The sequence below is a fragment of the Salvia miltiorrhiza genome, unplaced genomic scaffold (genome assembly GCF_028751815.1).
Source record: "Salvia miltiorrhiza cultivar Shanhuang (shh) unplaced genomic scaffold, IMPLAD_Smil_shh fragScaff_scaffold_61, whole genome shotgun sequence".
NCBI lineage: Eukaryota > Viridiplantae > Streptophyta > Magnoliopsida > Lamiales > Lamiaceae > Salvia > Salvia miltiorrhiza.
The window spans coordinates 129,743-144,678 of record NW_026651474.1 but is presented as its reverse complement, the minus strand read 5'-3'; the positions used below and the strand labels follow the sequence as shown (position 1 = coordinate 144,678).

The 14,936-nt window shown below is 34.1% G+C and overlaps 1 protein-coding gene across 9 annotated transcripts; it reads right to left on the bottom strand.

The window, feature by feature from the left end:
* Nucleotides 1–5,346: 5,346 nt before the first annotated feature.
* On the bottom strand, nucleotides 5,347–14,599 carry LOC131003057 (PH, RCC1 and FYVE domains-containing protein 1-like). 9 transcript variants are annotated; one of them, XM_057929526.1, is made up of 9 exons: nucleotides 13,992–14,595; nucleotides 13,836–13,889; nucleotides 13,142–13,221; nucleotides 11,737–11,810; nucleotides 10,734–10,817; nucleotides 8,599–10,604; nucleotides 8,365–8,511; nucleotides 7,277–7,659; nucleotides 5,347–5,711 (listed from the first exon to the last, which is right to left on the bottom strand). In XM_057929526.1, the coding sequence occupies exons 6-9, from the start codon at nucleotides 10,465–10,467 to the stop codon at nucleotides 5,525–5,527; spliced, it is 2,586 nt and encodes an 861-aa protein (XP_057785509.1). In that variant the 5' UTR covers nucleotides 10,468–10,604; nucleotides 10,734–10,817; nucleotides 11,737–11,810; nucleotides 13,142–13,221; nucleotides 13,836–13,889; nucleotides 13,992–14,595; the 3' UTR covers nucleotides 5,347–5,524. The 9 variants fall into 9 exon arrangements, 8 of the variants coding, with proteins under 8 accessions (XP_057785509.1, XP_057785515.1, XP_057785511.1 ...); XR_009094526.1 differs by lacking the exon at nucleotides 10,734–10,817 and adding an exon at nucleotides 6,203–6,308 and having other exon boundaries at nucleotides 5,674–5,711; nucleotides 13,992–14,599; XM_057929532.1 differs by lacking the exon at nucleotides 10,734–10,817 and having other exon boundaries at nucleotides 13,992–14,596.
* Nucleotides 14,600–14,936: the final 337 nt, after the last annotated feature.

The window sequence follows — 14,936 nt, the reverse complement described above, 5'->3', positions numbered from 1 at the left end:
TCTATTCATACAAAATAGTCCTCAAATTCTTTAAAAAACCCTAAAGTTTGAAAGGCTAAAAAAAGAGAGATCGATCAGATCAACTAACAAAAAAGTTGTCAAAATTTTCTTTCACTGTGCCATTCCAGAACCATAGTCAATATTTGAGAGAAGAAAGAAAAAGAAAAAAACAAAAAACAAACAAAGAAAAAGGAATGAAAATAGCATACCTCTTTTCTTATTGGCGTTTCATCTTCCAATGGAGAGAGGTAGAATATGTCAAAATCTCTTAGATAAATGTGAGATTTCTGGAGGGGTTTTGTATTTATAAAATTTTATAAAATCCATGACATATTAAAATTCTATAAATTTTCAATATCACCAGATTTAGATGAATATTTAAGAGGACTTTTGAAATACAAAAAAAATCCTTTAAAATTTGAATTGAATGCACCCCCTTGATTTTTATACATTGTAGCTATTTATTGCGTAACTTTTTTGTTTTAAAAAAAATCAAAAAATGTAAAAATACAAAACAGTTAAATTAACTCAAGGCAATTTTTATTTTAAACAAAAAGATTTAAGGGAATAGTATTTTATGTCCCGAATTTTCAGTGTTTTTTAAAAAATGTCCCGAACTTTTAGTTTTTTCAATAAAATGTCCCGCTATACAAAATCGATGATGAAAAGATGATAAAAAATCCCGAACTTTCAGCGTCTTCCAACAATAGTGGTTCTTAATATGGTTTCCCAATAAAGACGGTCCCCAAAATATTTCTTTCGACGAAATAATTCTTCTTTTTATCACCGAATTTTGTATAGCGGGACATTTTATGGAAATTGAAAGTTCGGGTTTTTTAGGAGAAAATGAAAATTGGAACATTTTGTGAAAAATGCTGAAAGTTTGAGACATAAAACACTATTAACCCAAGATTTAAATGCATTGAGTTTAAACTATTATGGTCACCCCTATGGCTAAATAGCATCACTCTAAACTAAACGTGTAAATCTTAAGAGTTTTATCAAAGAAGTTTGTGTGAAAACATGTTTAAATCATGTAATGTTGTTGAAGTGTGTATGCGCTTTTTATTTTGCGTCGGCATCGATAGTTGTGTGCGACACATATCTTGTATTGGATTGCAGTGTCTAGCTAGCATCGAGAGATGAAATATTCATTCCCGCCTCAAAAAAAGAAAAGAAAAAGAAAATCCCCACATTATTCTCTAATGACAATCTTAATACTCGCCCGTCCACCAAAAATAATTTCAAATGTAAACGACACGAGTTTTAATAAATAAAAGGTATGCATTATGAATGGAGAAAGGAGTCCACTTAAAAAATAATGCTTACAATAATAATTAATTATATTGTGAGCGGAGAATAGAGCCCACGATATAATAGATAGTTTCTAAAAATAAAAATAGACTAATTTTTGTGGACATATCAAAATAGCAAAAAAAGATTATTTTTTGTGGACAGAGGAATAATTAAATATGAAGTATCTATAGGAAAATGAAATAAAGCAGGAAAAAAATATGATTCTAGATGATCCAGATATACATGGAATCCTTATCGTCCACATTGGCATCCAGTAAAAATCAATCTTCATAGATTATTTGGGAGCTCTCTTTCATGACCTTTAATACCAACTTTGTGGAAGAGATGCAACTTGAAGATAGAATCCCATTGATTCTTCATCCATGAATTTCAATCTTGATAAGAATAATTAAGTACTTCTCTTTATAGCCAAATATACGACCAGATTTTTGGATGTAACAGGCAATACAATGTTGGTGCAAATTGCCTTTCTGGTTGCTTATCAAATCATTAGATGTGCACAAATTAAATAATGGAAGTACTGAGACAGTATCTTTGATCCAAATACATAGATAATGGCATAAAAATAATTAATAATATTATTAAAATTAAAAATATACCATTAATTTATGAGTTTGGATTCGAATCTTCACCCGTTTGACACAACACACAAATGATTTTTGTGATTAAGCAATTTTTTTTTGTCTTCGAGAAGAAGCTCAGCCACATATATTCATTCATGCATGTAGCAAGCTCTTCATAAATGCGCTATTTGAAGAGTTTGAAACAAATTAAAGATTTTAAGGAAAACTAAATTGAGAAAGTATTCTTTGTGTATGTTTCAAACTGCCTTTACAGTGCTGCTTGATCTGATACCAACTTTGGATGGAATCTTTCCGAGAGATATTAAGTGCTTTCTTTGAGATACTGAATTCTACTGATCATATATAGATTCCCTTATTCGCCTAAAAAAACAAAAATATATAGATTCCCTTATATTTCTATTTCCTCTTTTTTCTATTATAATTTTAATTTTAACATGTTTTTAATTATATCTGTTGTCGACACGTGCATGGATTCTTCATGGAGTAGTATTTTCTGGCTTCTAAAATCGCCTTTAATTTGACGTTGGTGCATGTATTGTATTAATATTGAACAATATTAACTAGGTTCTTAATTTCTATAATATTGTATTAATATGATTTTCAAATGCGTTTTCAAAAGAAAGAATGTTGTTGGAACACAAATATATGCTCTACTAGTACAATAACAATGATGTAGAACAAACTCAACTTGCCATGTCTTTTCAAATATTTGGCTAAATATGATGCTACATATGGAGTCCTGTAAAGGGGCATTTATTCATTATGATAAAAAACTTCGGATAGACAAAACTAATATAGGTTCGTATACTTTTAGGAGGCGTTTGATTTGAGTGATAAAGCATGATTAATTTTAATTTATTGGGTATTATGTAATTCTTCACATATATTCTTTCATGCATGCATGTTACTATAATTCAATATATCTATATATGATCCAAAATAAACGCACCCTCAGTGTTGAATAAATGAAATGAAACAAATGATCATGTATAGACATTCACTTGTTTGGAAGTCATAAATTCGACGTATCTTCACGTACAAGACTCAATAATTATAAAATACATTTGTTGACGATTTTTTTAATATCAACTTATTTGAACGGAATGTGTGAGATCGAATGTGATAAAACAAGAATACAAAGTCTCTTGTGAGAGCGTCCTAACATGAGAATGAGTGAAGAGGAATGTGATTCTTACACGTCCTCACGTGAAGACAACTCTACATGAGTCCACTTCAAAGAGAATATCATGTCACAACAAACTTGATATATATTCCATATGTTTTGATTAAAATTGTATGGTTCTAATATTTTTTTGACATGAGATAAATACAGTAAGATTAGAGTTGGGAAGTTGATAGGAGAAATATATGCTAAAACGAATATTGCAGTCTGTTGATGTTACTTGTATATATGCTCCCTCCTTGGAGCCCCATCAAATTTTCAAGCAGGGCCAATCAAAATCGAGGGTATCTTTCTGCCATTTTCCATGACATATGGGATGAGGAGCAAGTCGGATCCTCTATTGTATAATTGTATTTCATCTTCTATTACGTTACATTCATGGATAAACAACACGAGACAATTATTTGACACAAAAACTTGAGTATAATTGGATACACCGTATAATTAGGTTGACCTGTATCCAGACCTTGACCTGCATCCTAACCCAAATCGTATAAATGACACTATTCTATTATACAAATAACACTACTTATAATTGACATTATTTGATTATATAAATGACACTGTAATAATTTAATGTGTCACAGTGTCATTTTCAATCTTATAGTGTCATTTAAAATATTATAGTGTCAATTACAAGAAGTGTCATTTATATTTTTGAATAGTGTCAATTATACACAGTGTCATTTGTATAACATAAGTGTCAAGTACAGACAATGTCATTTGTATAACCGAATAGTATCATTTATTTGATTTGGGTCAGGATGCGGGTTCAAATAAGTATACGGATCACGATATGGGTGCGGATCAACCCGGTTGTACCCAAGACTACCTCTAGGGAGAAAGGTATAGAGAGAGAGAGAGAGAGGTGTGCGAGGGGATACAGCCCGTGTGTGTTCTGAGTTCTCAATTCGATTTTTTTTGCATATGGATTTTGGGTTGGGAATTAATTTTAGAATTTTTTTTTAATTTTAAATGGGTTTGGGTCAGGGGATTTGGGTAGGGTACAACCCGGGTGTACAAAAGATTTTGTGCGAGTTCATATCAAGATGCAGATCACGATATGGATGCAGATCAATCAGATTATACGATACACCCAGTTGTATCCAAGACTATCTCATCGTTTAATTTGAATTCAACAGTAGGAACTAATGTGAAGGTATAATGAAAGTTAATCTCTACTGAGTTAATTAATATAGAGAATCAAATTTGAAAGGAAATATGCCAAGCTCCAACAGTCCATCTCCTTCACGCCGATGAATGATTATGAGTGTTCTTGAAAAATCAATCAAACAATATATAACGTTATTTACCTTATTCGATACAAATATCTTATGGAAGGCTGTATTATTATTATTATTATTTTTTTTATTATTATTATTTACTTTTTCACTTTTTATTTAGGTATCTGCAGTAGAGAAATTGTGACCCGGATAGGTTTTTTTTGTTTTTGTTTTGATGCAATATTGCCTTTCAAGAATCTCGAAACAAGCCGATACAATTTCGCCATGTCATGGCATATAGCAGTCATTAAGATTTGTATTAATTGGCAAAAATGTCATCATTCTTAAATTATATAAAAAATATATATATATTTTTTATAAACATAGGTATTATATACCCAAATTAAGTGAACTGACTTAAATATCATTAGATGTTGATGATTTTACTTAATTTTTTGTGAAAATTTTTACACAAGTACAATTGTATCATAAATATATAAAAGAAATTCGAAAAATAACACAATTTGACAACTATCAATTAGAAGTCCATCTAGCCGGTGGCTAGATCATCCAGCCATCTGGACGGCCAAATCATTTGATTGGGTGGCTAGATGATATAGTTGTAGGCTATATCATCTAGCCACCCAATCAAATGATCTAGCCGCTCAGACAACTGGATAAATTTTTGATTGATAGTTGTCAAATCGTTTTCTTTTTCAGTATCCGTCATGAATGAGTAAGATATTGTCTCCCAAAAACAACAATAGTAATTAATACATTATGGGTAACTTAATCAATTTGAACATAAAATACATATACATATATTTATAAAAGTGGGTATTTTTTATATAGACTTAGTGGATATGGGTATTTTAAATTTTCACTCGACCAAGTCCAATCATAGTCAAGCTAAAATAAAATATAATAAATTTTGTAGGTAACCAACCATCTAGTTGCATAAACATCATCTAAGCTATCACAAATGTTGAGAATAATTCCAATAATCGGGACATTCCAAATTTGTCCATGCTTCAAAGGATATAGCAAAATTGAACTATATTATTCTTCTGTATATTCAAAGTAAGCAGTAACCACCCAAAGCAAACGACCATTTTAGGGTTTGCACAAGAAAATAGTCTTAACCTAGTGTAGTTACACAAGTATACCTTACTATGAAAGTACAAGAAATGCCTTCATGAGTATTTCTATCTTACCAGTTAGTCTTGTACAACATTGAGGTCGGCAAACGATTGTGCCGCCTCGTGGAAGACCTCAGCCGGCGACTCAGGTTGAGTTCCATCACCTGGCATGTTACTTGTCCTCGTCGGGTTGTACTTTCTGAGCAATCTCTCTTTGTTTTCTGTCCACCATTCTTCTGCCTGATTCTCGGAGAATCTTCGCTTGCTGTAATAAATTTACAAGAATTTAGTGATGCTGCAAACTCACCTACTTAATGACATAACAACCTACCTTTGCAGTTTGTTCAGTTTAACTATTTGTTTGCATTAGCCAAACAGAAGAATCTCATAACATATTGATGCTGGAGCAAATAATGGGATGTATATAAATGGGAATGGCAAAGTCCAGCTTGTTAAAAAGAAAAAATGCATTTAGGTAGAACATTATTGGGAAATAAAAACATATAGAATAGAGGGTTTCCTTGTTGGGAGAGCACACAATTTGATTTAGTAAATATGTTATAATATGTTAACACAAGACCATCATAACTCAAGACTAGCAAGGCTTACATTGAAGTTAAAGCAATCTGTGTTCATGCACATGATATATTAATGATATAAATTAATTTAAACATTTGCACTGCTAAAGCATGTTTACTAACTCATATTTAGGGGCCGTTTGGTTGGGGAATCAAGAAAGTGAAAGGGAATCAATACCCAAAATTCTCTTTGGTTGCCATTTTCAATTGATTCCCTTCCTCCACTTCTCAGTTTTGGATTCCTCCATTTGAAGGTTTCCATTCCTTATGCTCTACTTGGGATGCTGAACCAAACAAATGGAGAAATTATGAATCACAATTTTCCTTCATCAGGTTGAACCCATCACTTAGTTTGGAAGCCTTTTTCAATTATTACATAGAAATATTTGTTTGCCAATCTTTATTTTTCAGAGTATATCTTGCGTGAAGTTAATTAGTTTTAGTTATAACTGTTGATGATTATGTGAAAGTTAAAACCGGAATTCAGTGTCCCTTTTTTTCTGATTACATTTCATTATTTACTATAAAAAAAGATATTCCACATGCATTGAATCCCTTGATGATTATGTGAAAGTTAAATTATCTATTTACAAAGTCCACTGTACAGATACAAGACATTACAAATTTATGAAATGGCAGAGATTTTTTTTTTTTTTGCATATAGTATTCCTTGAGATGTACACATATATGTACAGGATGATTGACGGGGCAATATAAGTAACCTAGAGAAGCAAACATACGAACATATTAAATTCTAAACAATATCGATAAGCAAATATTATGACATTTTTCTTGATTTTATTAACAAACACGATAATTCTTTCTTCATTTGAAATGATACTTTGTAGTTTACTTACTATTGTCCATGTACAATACTAACTTCCATTAACCTATCCAAGAACAAGCTACTAGTGACTCTCATTTATAAAAGCAATGTCCATATTGATGATTATCATCTCATCATTCTTATTCTCCTTCAAGTAAAACACATTACTGACTATTAGAGTAGATAGTACATTTTTGTTCTAAAGCTGAATTATACGCACCGAGTATTGGAGAAGATCATAATTCAGTAAAAAACTAAATATAGGCATATAAATTATAATGCTTCTGCAGTCATGACTGCTGCATCTATAGACAAAAGGTCAGGAAAATGTGTTGGGGATTTTATTTGCATATCAATGCAGTTATGATATATTTTAAAAGTTTTCAAATGGTGAAAACAGAAGAAGCTCGACATAGTCTAACATACCTGAATCTAATTCTTTTAAAGAACTTGTTTCCGTTTGGTAGCTGAAGGAGTGTCACGTAAACACCCGGTTCAAACTGCTCGATGACTTCTCTTTGTGCCTTAGCACTTGCAGTTTCAGGCGTACCAGGGCCGCCTTCTACTCTTGATTGATTAACTCTCACAGATGAACCATTATTTTCAATTGAAGCTTCATCAATATTCTGTGGAACAATGAGATGTTCCTTGGTATTCAATTCGCGTGTTGGCTCTGGTGGCCTCAGAGAAATACCTTCAGATGCTAGAGCCCCGCTTATATGCAGAAGAGATTCAACTTGAGCTTGCACTAATTTAAAGGATTCGCTCTCAGATATCTCAAGAGGTATTTTCTCTCTAATTTCTTTCAACTAGAAAACAGGAACAAGGATGACAGATCCTATTAGTATGTGTACTGAAATAACGATACTTCACTTAATTTAAAACACTAGTGTTCTAGGAAACTATATACACACAAATAAAGAAACAAACCATGTAATACTGTCAGGGGAACTATAATGTTATCAAAATGGTAAGAAAATGTTTAAAGTCTTAATATTGATCAAGAAAAGAAGATACAATTTTAAACATAAAAAAGAAGGCTCGTAAATAGTATATTAATAATATGATATTGTTCCACAAACAACAAGTAATCAAAAGGAAAATGGCAGGAAACTATGTTATACAAACCTAATAGACTTGTGTAGTAGTTAAAGTTCAATTAACGTTCTAATAGTTTTCTCAACGAGATCCAGATTACCTGAGATCATCCATCACAGCTGCTAAAAAGTTGAAGGAGCAGAGAACCAAAAACATTCTTGCATTGATAAATGACAGCACTGATCTCTTTGATTGTAAGATGCATGTGTGAAAGTAAGGACAAGGCATGCATATCTAATGTTTTAGAGATTTAAAATCAGGAACGATTAGCATGATGTTTAGTCTTTTGTATTTCATAGTGGCAAGATAAATTCAATGGGATGCCAACCTCTATGAATAAAACATTTCAACAATTTAAGTTTAATTGTAAAAACCACTGCACAAATATGGCTGAAGAAGTGAGAAAATAGAATTACTTTATGTGAGATGGTCTTGACGGCTTGGACTGCTTGAACACATTTAGAAGAACCAGCAGCAGCCAGTGAATTAGTTTCTTGGGTAGCTTTCTTCAACTTCTGAATTTCTGTATCTTGGGATTCATTTTTCTGTTTTAAACTCTTAACCTAACTTTGAAAATTAATAATCAGAAATCTGTAGCGACAAATGAGTTCAAGGATAAGATTAAGCTTATTGACAAGAGATAGACGTACTTGGTTATGCAGTTTGGAAACTTGTTGGGTCAGAATTTCATTTGCGACCTGTAAACTATCAATGGCAGCCATTGACATGGCAGAATTAGCTTGTGACTGTGGGGAAACAGGTCTTGAGTAGGGCTGAGGTTGTGGTGAGGCCTGCTGAGGATATGGAGCTGATGTGATAACAGGCTTTAGAGCACGTTGAAGGACACTAAAGGAGCTTGGGAAAGAAACATCCCTTAGCTGCAATCGCGATGGAACTTGGGAAGCACTTGTTCCACGCATTGCAGACTTAATATCAAGGTACTTTACTGGGTCCACTCTGTTGGAGAGAAGTACTTGTGAAGTTTTTCCCACTCCCCTATCTATTCGCTGAGAAGTTCCTGATGCTCTCCGAGTTAAACTCGCTCCATTTCCAATATCAGCACCCTTTTTAAGTTTAAGATAGCAGGAGTCACAGACTCGATGTGGTTTACCTGGAGTTGGAGCAAGTGCTGCTCTCAACGACTTTTTGGAAAGGCAAGCGTGACAGTGCACCAGGCCACAGTTATAACAGTTATGCCGTTTTCGAGTAAAACCAAATGCCTGCTTGCAAGCAGTGCAAAATGATTGATCTGGACCGGCTACCCACTTATGGATGCATATACTTGCTGTGTAGTTTGAACCACACACAATGCTCTTCACATGCTTATCTTTGAGAGCTTCAACCATTGTTGGAACATTGCGATCTTCCAAATCCCCATGTCCCAGCCTACCATTGGCTCCTTTTCCCCACGTAAATACCTCATTTCTTCCAGTAAGAACAGCAACATGATGTGTACCGCATGATATTTGTTCAACAAACTGTCCCACTAATGCATCTTGTACTAATCTAGGTCGCTTTCCATCTGATTGTGGATCACCAAGCTGGCCATGTTGAGTACTTCCCATAGTGAAGACATGGCCTGATGTAGTAAGGGCAACAGTTATGTTATGTCCACAAGCTAGCTGCTGTATGTTGTAATCAATAATGGCAGAAACACAAGTTGGAACAAGATAAGTCTCCTTGTCTCCATGACCCAGTCGATTTTTATCACCATCACCCCAGGTGAATAACTTTCTTGAGGAAGCATTGACTCCAGGGTGGCTTGTAACTTCTACAATAGCAGCAGTGTGCCACGCTCCACACGAAACGGAAACTGTTTTCAAACCTCTCAGTGATTGGACCTCTTTTGGATATGCAACACTTTCATGATCACCATGACCCAAAGCTCCAAATGTTCCATCTCCAAAAGTGAACAAATTTCCAGTGGAAGTCACCACTGCTGAATGCCAGGTGCCACAAGCAACTGATGTAACATGAAGGCTCTCCAGAGATCCAGAAACTCTTTTTGGTATCCAGTGGCTACCGTTTTTGCCATGACCTAGAAGACCTACATTATGGGTACCATCACCCCATGTATATAAGTCACCTGATGCAGATAGTGCCGATGTATGAAACTCGCCACATGCAACAAACTCGATATTTGTAAGAGCCAGAAATTCCACTAGTCGAGGACGACTGAAGTCTTTCTCAACTCCATGACCCAGTCTTCCCCCAGATTCCTCTCCCCATGTGAAAACCTCACCCTGCCTCGTAACAAGTGCAATGTGCTGAACACCACAAGCAATTTGCTGCACATCAAGAACTACATTTGATTCCACTACTTTTGGAGTCAATACATCATTTTTTATTGGATTTGGATTCACAGTTCCATCAATTATTTCATCATACCAAATCTCTCCCCACACATAAATATCACCAAGAGATTCTATGTCATCTGTTCCAGAACCTTGACTTGAACAACTAGGAGTACTTGAAATACTAATACGGAAACCATCTGCATTACTTGCTCTCATTTGCATACTTGTATATTCAGATCCAACATGTGAGCTAGAGCTGTTCAAATAATTATCTATAGAACTGGAATCTTTGGAGATTTTGCCTTCTAATTCTCCTCAGATGAGCAACTATATAGAAAATTATTTCCGACACCATGCACCTGAAAACTCATAGATGTTAGTAATATGGGTGACTAACTAAAATGTTTTACCAAGAAAATTAAAATACAAAACTGTAGACTGAAAATCTGCACTTTTTAAATTTAGATGATGCAGTACAACCTACGTACCAGACACTGGTGGTGTGGTTAAGGAGCAAATTTTGCAAGTCAATTTTTTTTTTTTTGGCAATTTCGACTATCTGTGTGATTAGCCTGGATATATAAAATAAAATAGGTTAATCCACCACATACTTCGATGCAGTATATAACTTTGGGCTTGTTGAACCATGTAATTCTTCATATACTCAATACTGTGTATTGTGGAAACTGAAAACTAAAACACTCCCAAAGAGTTATTACTTTGCAAGTATTGAAATCCTGCAAAGTCTGAAATATAACATAGCATTAAGAGATTTGTAGAACTAAGCATAATCATGGTTCTCATAACCTTTCAGGAAGCATGGGAAAGAATATGATCTTTTATTTGAAACTTTAAACACTAGTATCCCCAAAATCACAAAAACCAGAATGACATACATGAAATATCTTCTACTCATTCATAACCTGCTAGTAGGAAGAACAGTTGATTATGAACCACACTAAGGATGAACCACACAACTCAGTCTTGTCTAATTATGGCAATGGATATAGGTTTTATTTTGGTTACAATGTTTAAGAAATAACTGGTGCTACATGCATGAGATGCATCCATTCCATCCCGAGTTGGACTTCATAGGTAGTTTGAAAAGTTTGCCAATTATCATAATCATACTAATATTGATAGAAAGGTATTATACTCCAAGAAGTGCAACTTTTGAAAAGTATTATTTCTAAATTCCCATAAGTTGGAGGACCAAGTATAATGTACCTGTGTCTTCTTAGAATCTTTTTCAGACATAAAACTGATCATACAAGACGATGAAGACATAAATAATGAGGCATAATCTGTCCATGACTAGACTCATCAAAATGACCAAGGAATGTTTTGGCAAACCAAGAACTTTTATATGTAGAACTTAAGTGCATAAAGGATTAGTATATATTAGTGCTGCAATGCTATCATAAAAATGTCCTGCAGTAAAGAAACAGCAAATCAAATTTACATCAGAAACTTCACTTCTATTGTGCCAACCTTATGTTTGATGTGTTTATATCAAAGTCGTCATGCCAGCAGCAAGGCTTCAGATTCAATTTGCCCTTAGAGATCTGCAAAGAGAGAGAAGAGCTGTCTCGGAGGGGGTTGTGTCAATTATCAAATTTGCAGTGAAACCACTGACCAGATCAAAAGATCTTTCACCATAAACATATATGACGAAAATAACAAGTACTCTTCTCTGGGTGCAATATGCAAAGAAAGTTATGTGAATTCAGAAACATAAGAATCCAAAAACCACTTTTTGCTAACTTACGGTTCTTTGTCCATGAATAATACAGAAGATAACTCAAATGGTTTTCTGTTTTATGAGAGTACCAAGGTTCATGTTGTTTCATACTATTTATACTTCTTCCCAACATGAAATGGATGCAAAAGATCTCACTCAAGAGGATGTGGTTATATGTGTAAACTTTAAGTGATAGTTACCTAATATAAATCAAAATGCAACAGTCTGGGATTAACTTGATGATACCACATAAAGGGATATGTAGTCAAATTTTCCTAGAACCTTGACTTGAATAACATCGAAGCAACAAAGAATTGCTCTTAATAAAATGGGTGTCAGGCTATATATTTTTCCTCTGTTTTGTATTCAATGCTGAAGTGTACGCGTAGAGTTCCAATAGTCCCACTTTTCAAAACTTTAGTTGGTCTTGATGGTAATCAATGATCAATCTCAAATGTATATTGAGAAATATCCTCAGCTTATGCGCTTTTACAATAATAAAATCTGCAAGTACTACGGACAAGTTTAATGTAATGCACAAGATCTGGTGGCACCCAAGCCCCAAACCTTTTGATTTTAGATTCAGAGGGATAATAAGTACTATTAAAGCAGATAATATGCAGTACAGAACTGCCAAGTTATTCAGGTACATCAATCTAAAGAAGGACAAGGTCTACGTTCAGATTGAACTGCCTAATGCATAAGTCCAGAACATAAGGGATAACAAGCTTGAGTAGCTAGGCTGCAGAGGAAAGTCCTTTTCCTTCTTTGTCCCTCCGCAAGAAAGGGAAACCAAAACAAAAGATAAAGAAGAGCTACTCCACCTTTTGAAGCTACTCATCTACTACCACATGATGCCAAAGAGTCGATTACACTCTTAAGAAAAGAGATCGCAATACAACTGCACAAATATAAAACCTTAAGCTACATAAGTTTATATTGGGTTCTCTTCTATAACCGTAAAGTTTTCAACAAATGCTTAAATGGCATCAGATGTAAAAGGATAATGACGGAAGATATAGATTATTCCAGAAGTTGGACTTCTACTCTTCCAGCCTGTTCTATACCTGGTCAAACAACTTGCAAGACAAAATAACAACATTAATCTGGAAAATTAATCTCAGACATATGTCCTTGTTCAAAGAAATTGCTTACTGTAGAAAGTCTGAATGTACGAAATTTAGGCTTCTGCAATGCTTGATCAATTATGTTCCTTTCTTCAAAGCGATCAGTGCCTTCCAAAGAGCAATCATATTGTTATAAGGAATGCACTGATCACGAAATAACCCATGACAAACAATATCAATGTTCTTGAAGCAAGAATATTAACCATTTTTGTGGCAGCTTATTCAACTGACAACTGTAAGAGAAAGGACCTATCTACAAGTTTGAGCATTTCTTGTTTAAAAGCCTTTTCTCTTCAATAATGATTCTCTGCTTGCCATATATTAGTAGGGTCCTCACAATCTGACCGCATAACGGTTCAGTGGAACAAGTATTGATAATCATTGAATATATTTACAAGACATTATTCTACTATTTTTTATTCATTTGCAGCCATACCTTAAAGAAAAGGAATGTCAATCAATAGAGTGGGGGATATTGAATGTGAAGGAACATTTTGATTGGGTTACCGTGAGAAGCAAGCATGATCGAGACAGAGCCAAGCACTACTTAATTTCAAACAGAAGTTCTAAATTTTACAAGATAATTACATTAGCTGCACTCAAACTTGAAATCTTTTGGAACAAAAAACTAAATGTGGTTTAGCCTTTTCTTAGTTTAGAGAATCAAGCTGGCATAAAATTTTCGGTATCAATGCTGGAATAGGTATATGAGTTCATCATACTTTGAGCCAGAGTGTAGGTATTGCATGCGCAGATCTGACAACGCCAGCCCAGCCCTGTTAATGAGGAGCCTAATCCTGTGACTTCACAAGCATTTCGAGACAATAGCCGGAAACGAGAGAGAGAGAGAGAGAGAGAGAGAGAGAGAGAGAGGATACCTGCTCAATGTCACGATCAGAGTTTCTATAATCCGTCATTCCATCTTTAACCAATCCTGTGAGGCCGCAGCGATAACCGACTTGTTGTCCTATGAATTCGTGGAGTCTTCAAAGGTAATGCTAATACTCGCTCTTGTATCCAATGATCAACTGACCAAGAATATACATATTCCACCAAAAACCTTCAGCTAAATTATGGTTTTTTCTCGATCTTGGGATATTTCTTCGAGCCCTCGACACAATTGCAGGACTAGGGATGGTGATCGGGGCGAAATTAGTACTGATGCACTTAAGATTCACCAATAATTACAGAAAAAATCGAGAATTTGATCGAATTCTGAAAAATGCACATCGAGACTGGAGCGATTCGCGATCATCAGACCGTTTGCAGTGGAGAGAGAAGAGAAGAAGAGAACGTTGGCAGCTGCAGAGGAATTGGGTGCGAATTTGGCGCGCATATCAGTGAGCCCCTTTGCTTATCAAAATTTCCTTGGACAGAATGGTCAACTACATAATTTACTTTTAATGTTCAAGCAACCTTCTAAAAATATGTTTAGATACAAAAAACTTAATAGGGAGATTTATTTTGAGCCATATATGAGATAAAATAAACAAAATAAAATTGAAAACTTTTAGATGATGAATGAATTTACACCAACATATGTGTAAACGAGTTCATACTAGGTTCTAAATTATTGATATGTGGTGCTCATTCTAATTAATTCAACTTTTCTTACACCCGATTATTTATCGATATGCTAAAAATATGGAATTTTCTCATTTGTCGATCTTTTATTATTTATACTATTTATTATTAATATTTATAATTTTTTAATTATTCATTTTTTATTGAAATGAATAATAATTTATTACATTAATTATTATTTACAAATTTAAATAAATTTGAGTAATTAATCAAATTTAAAACAAAAAAAAATGTATACA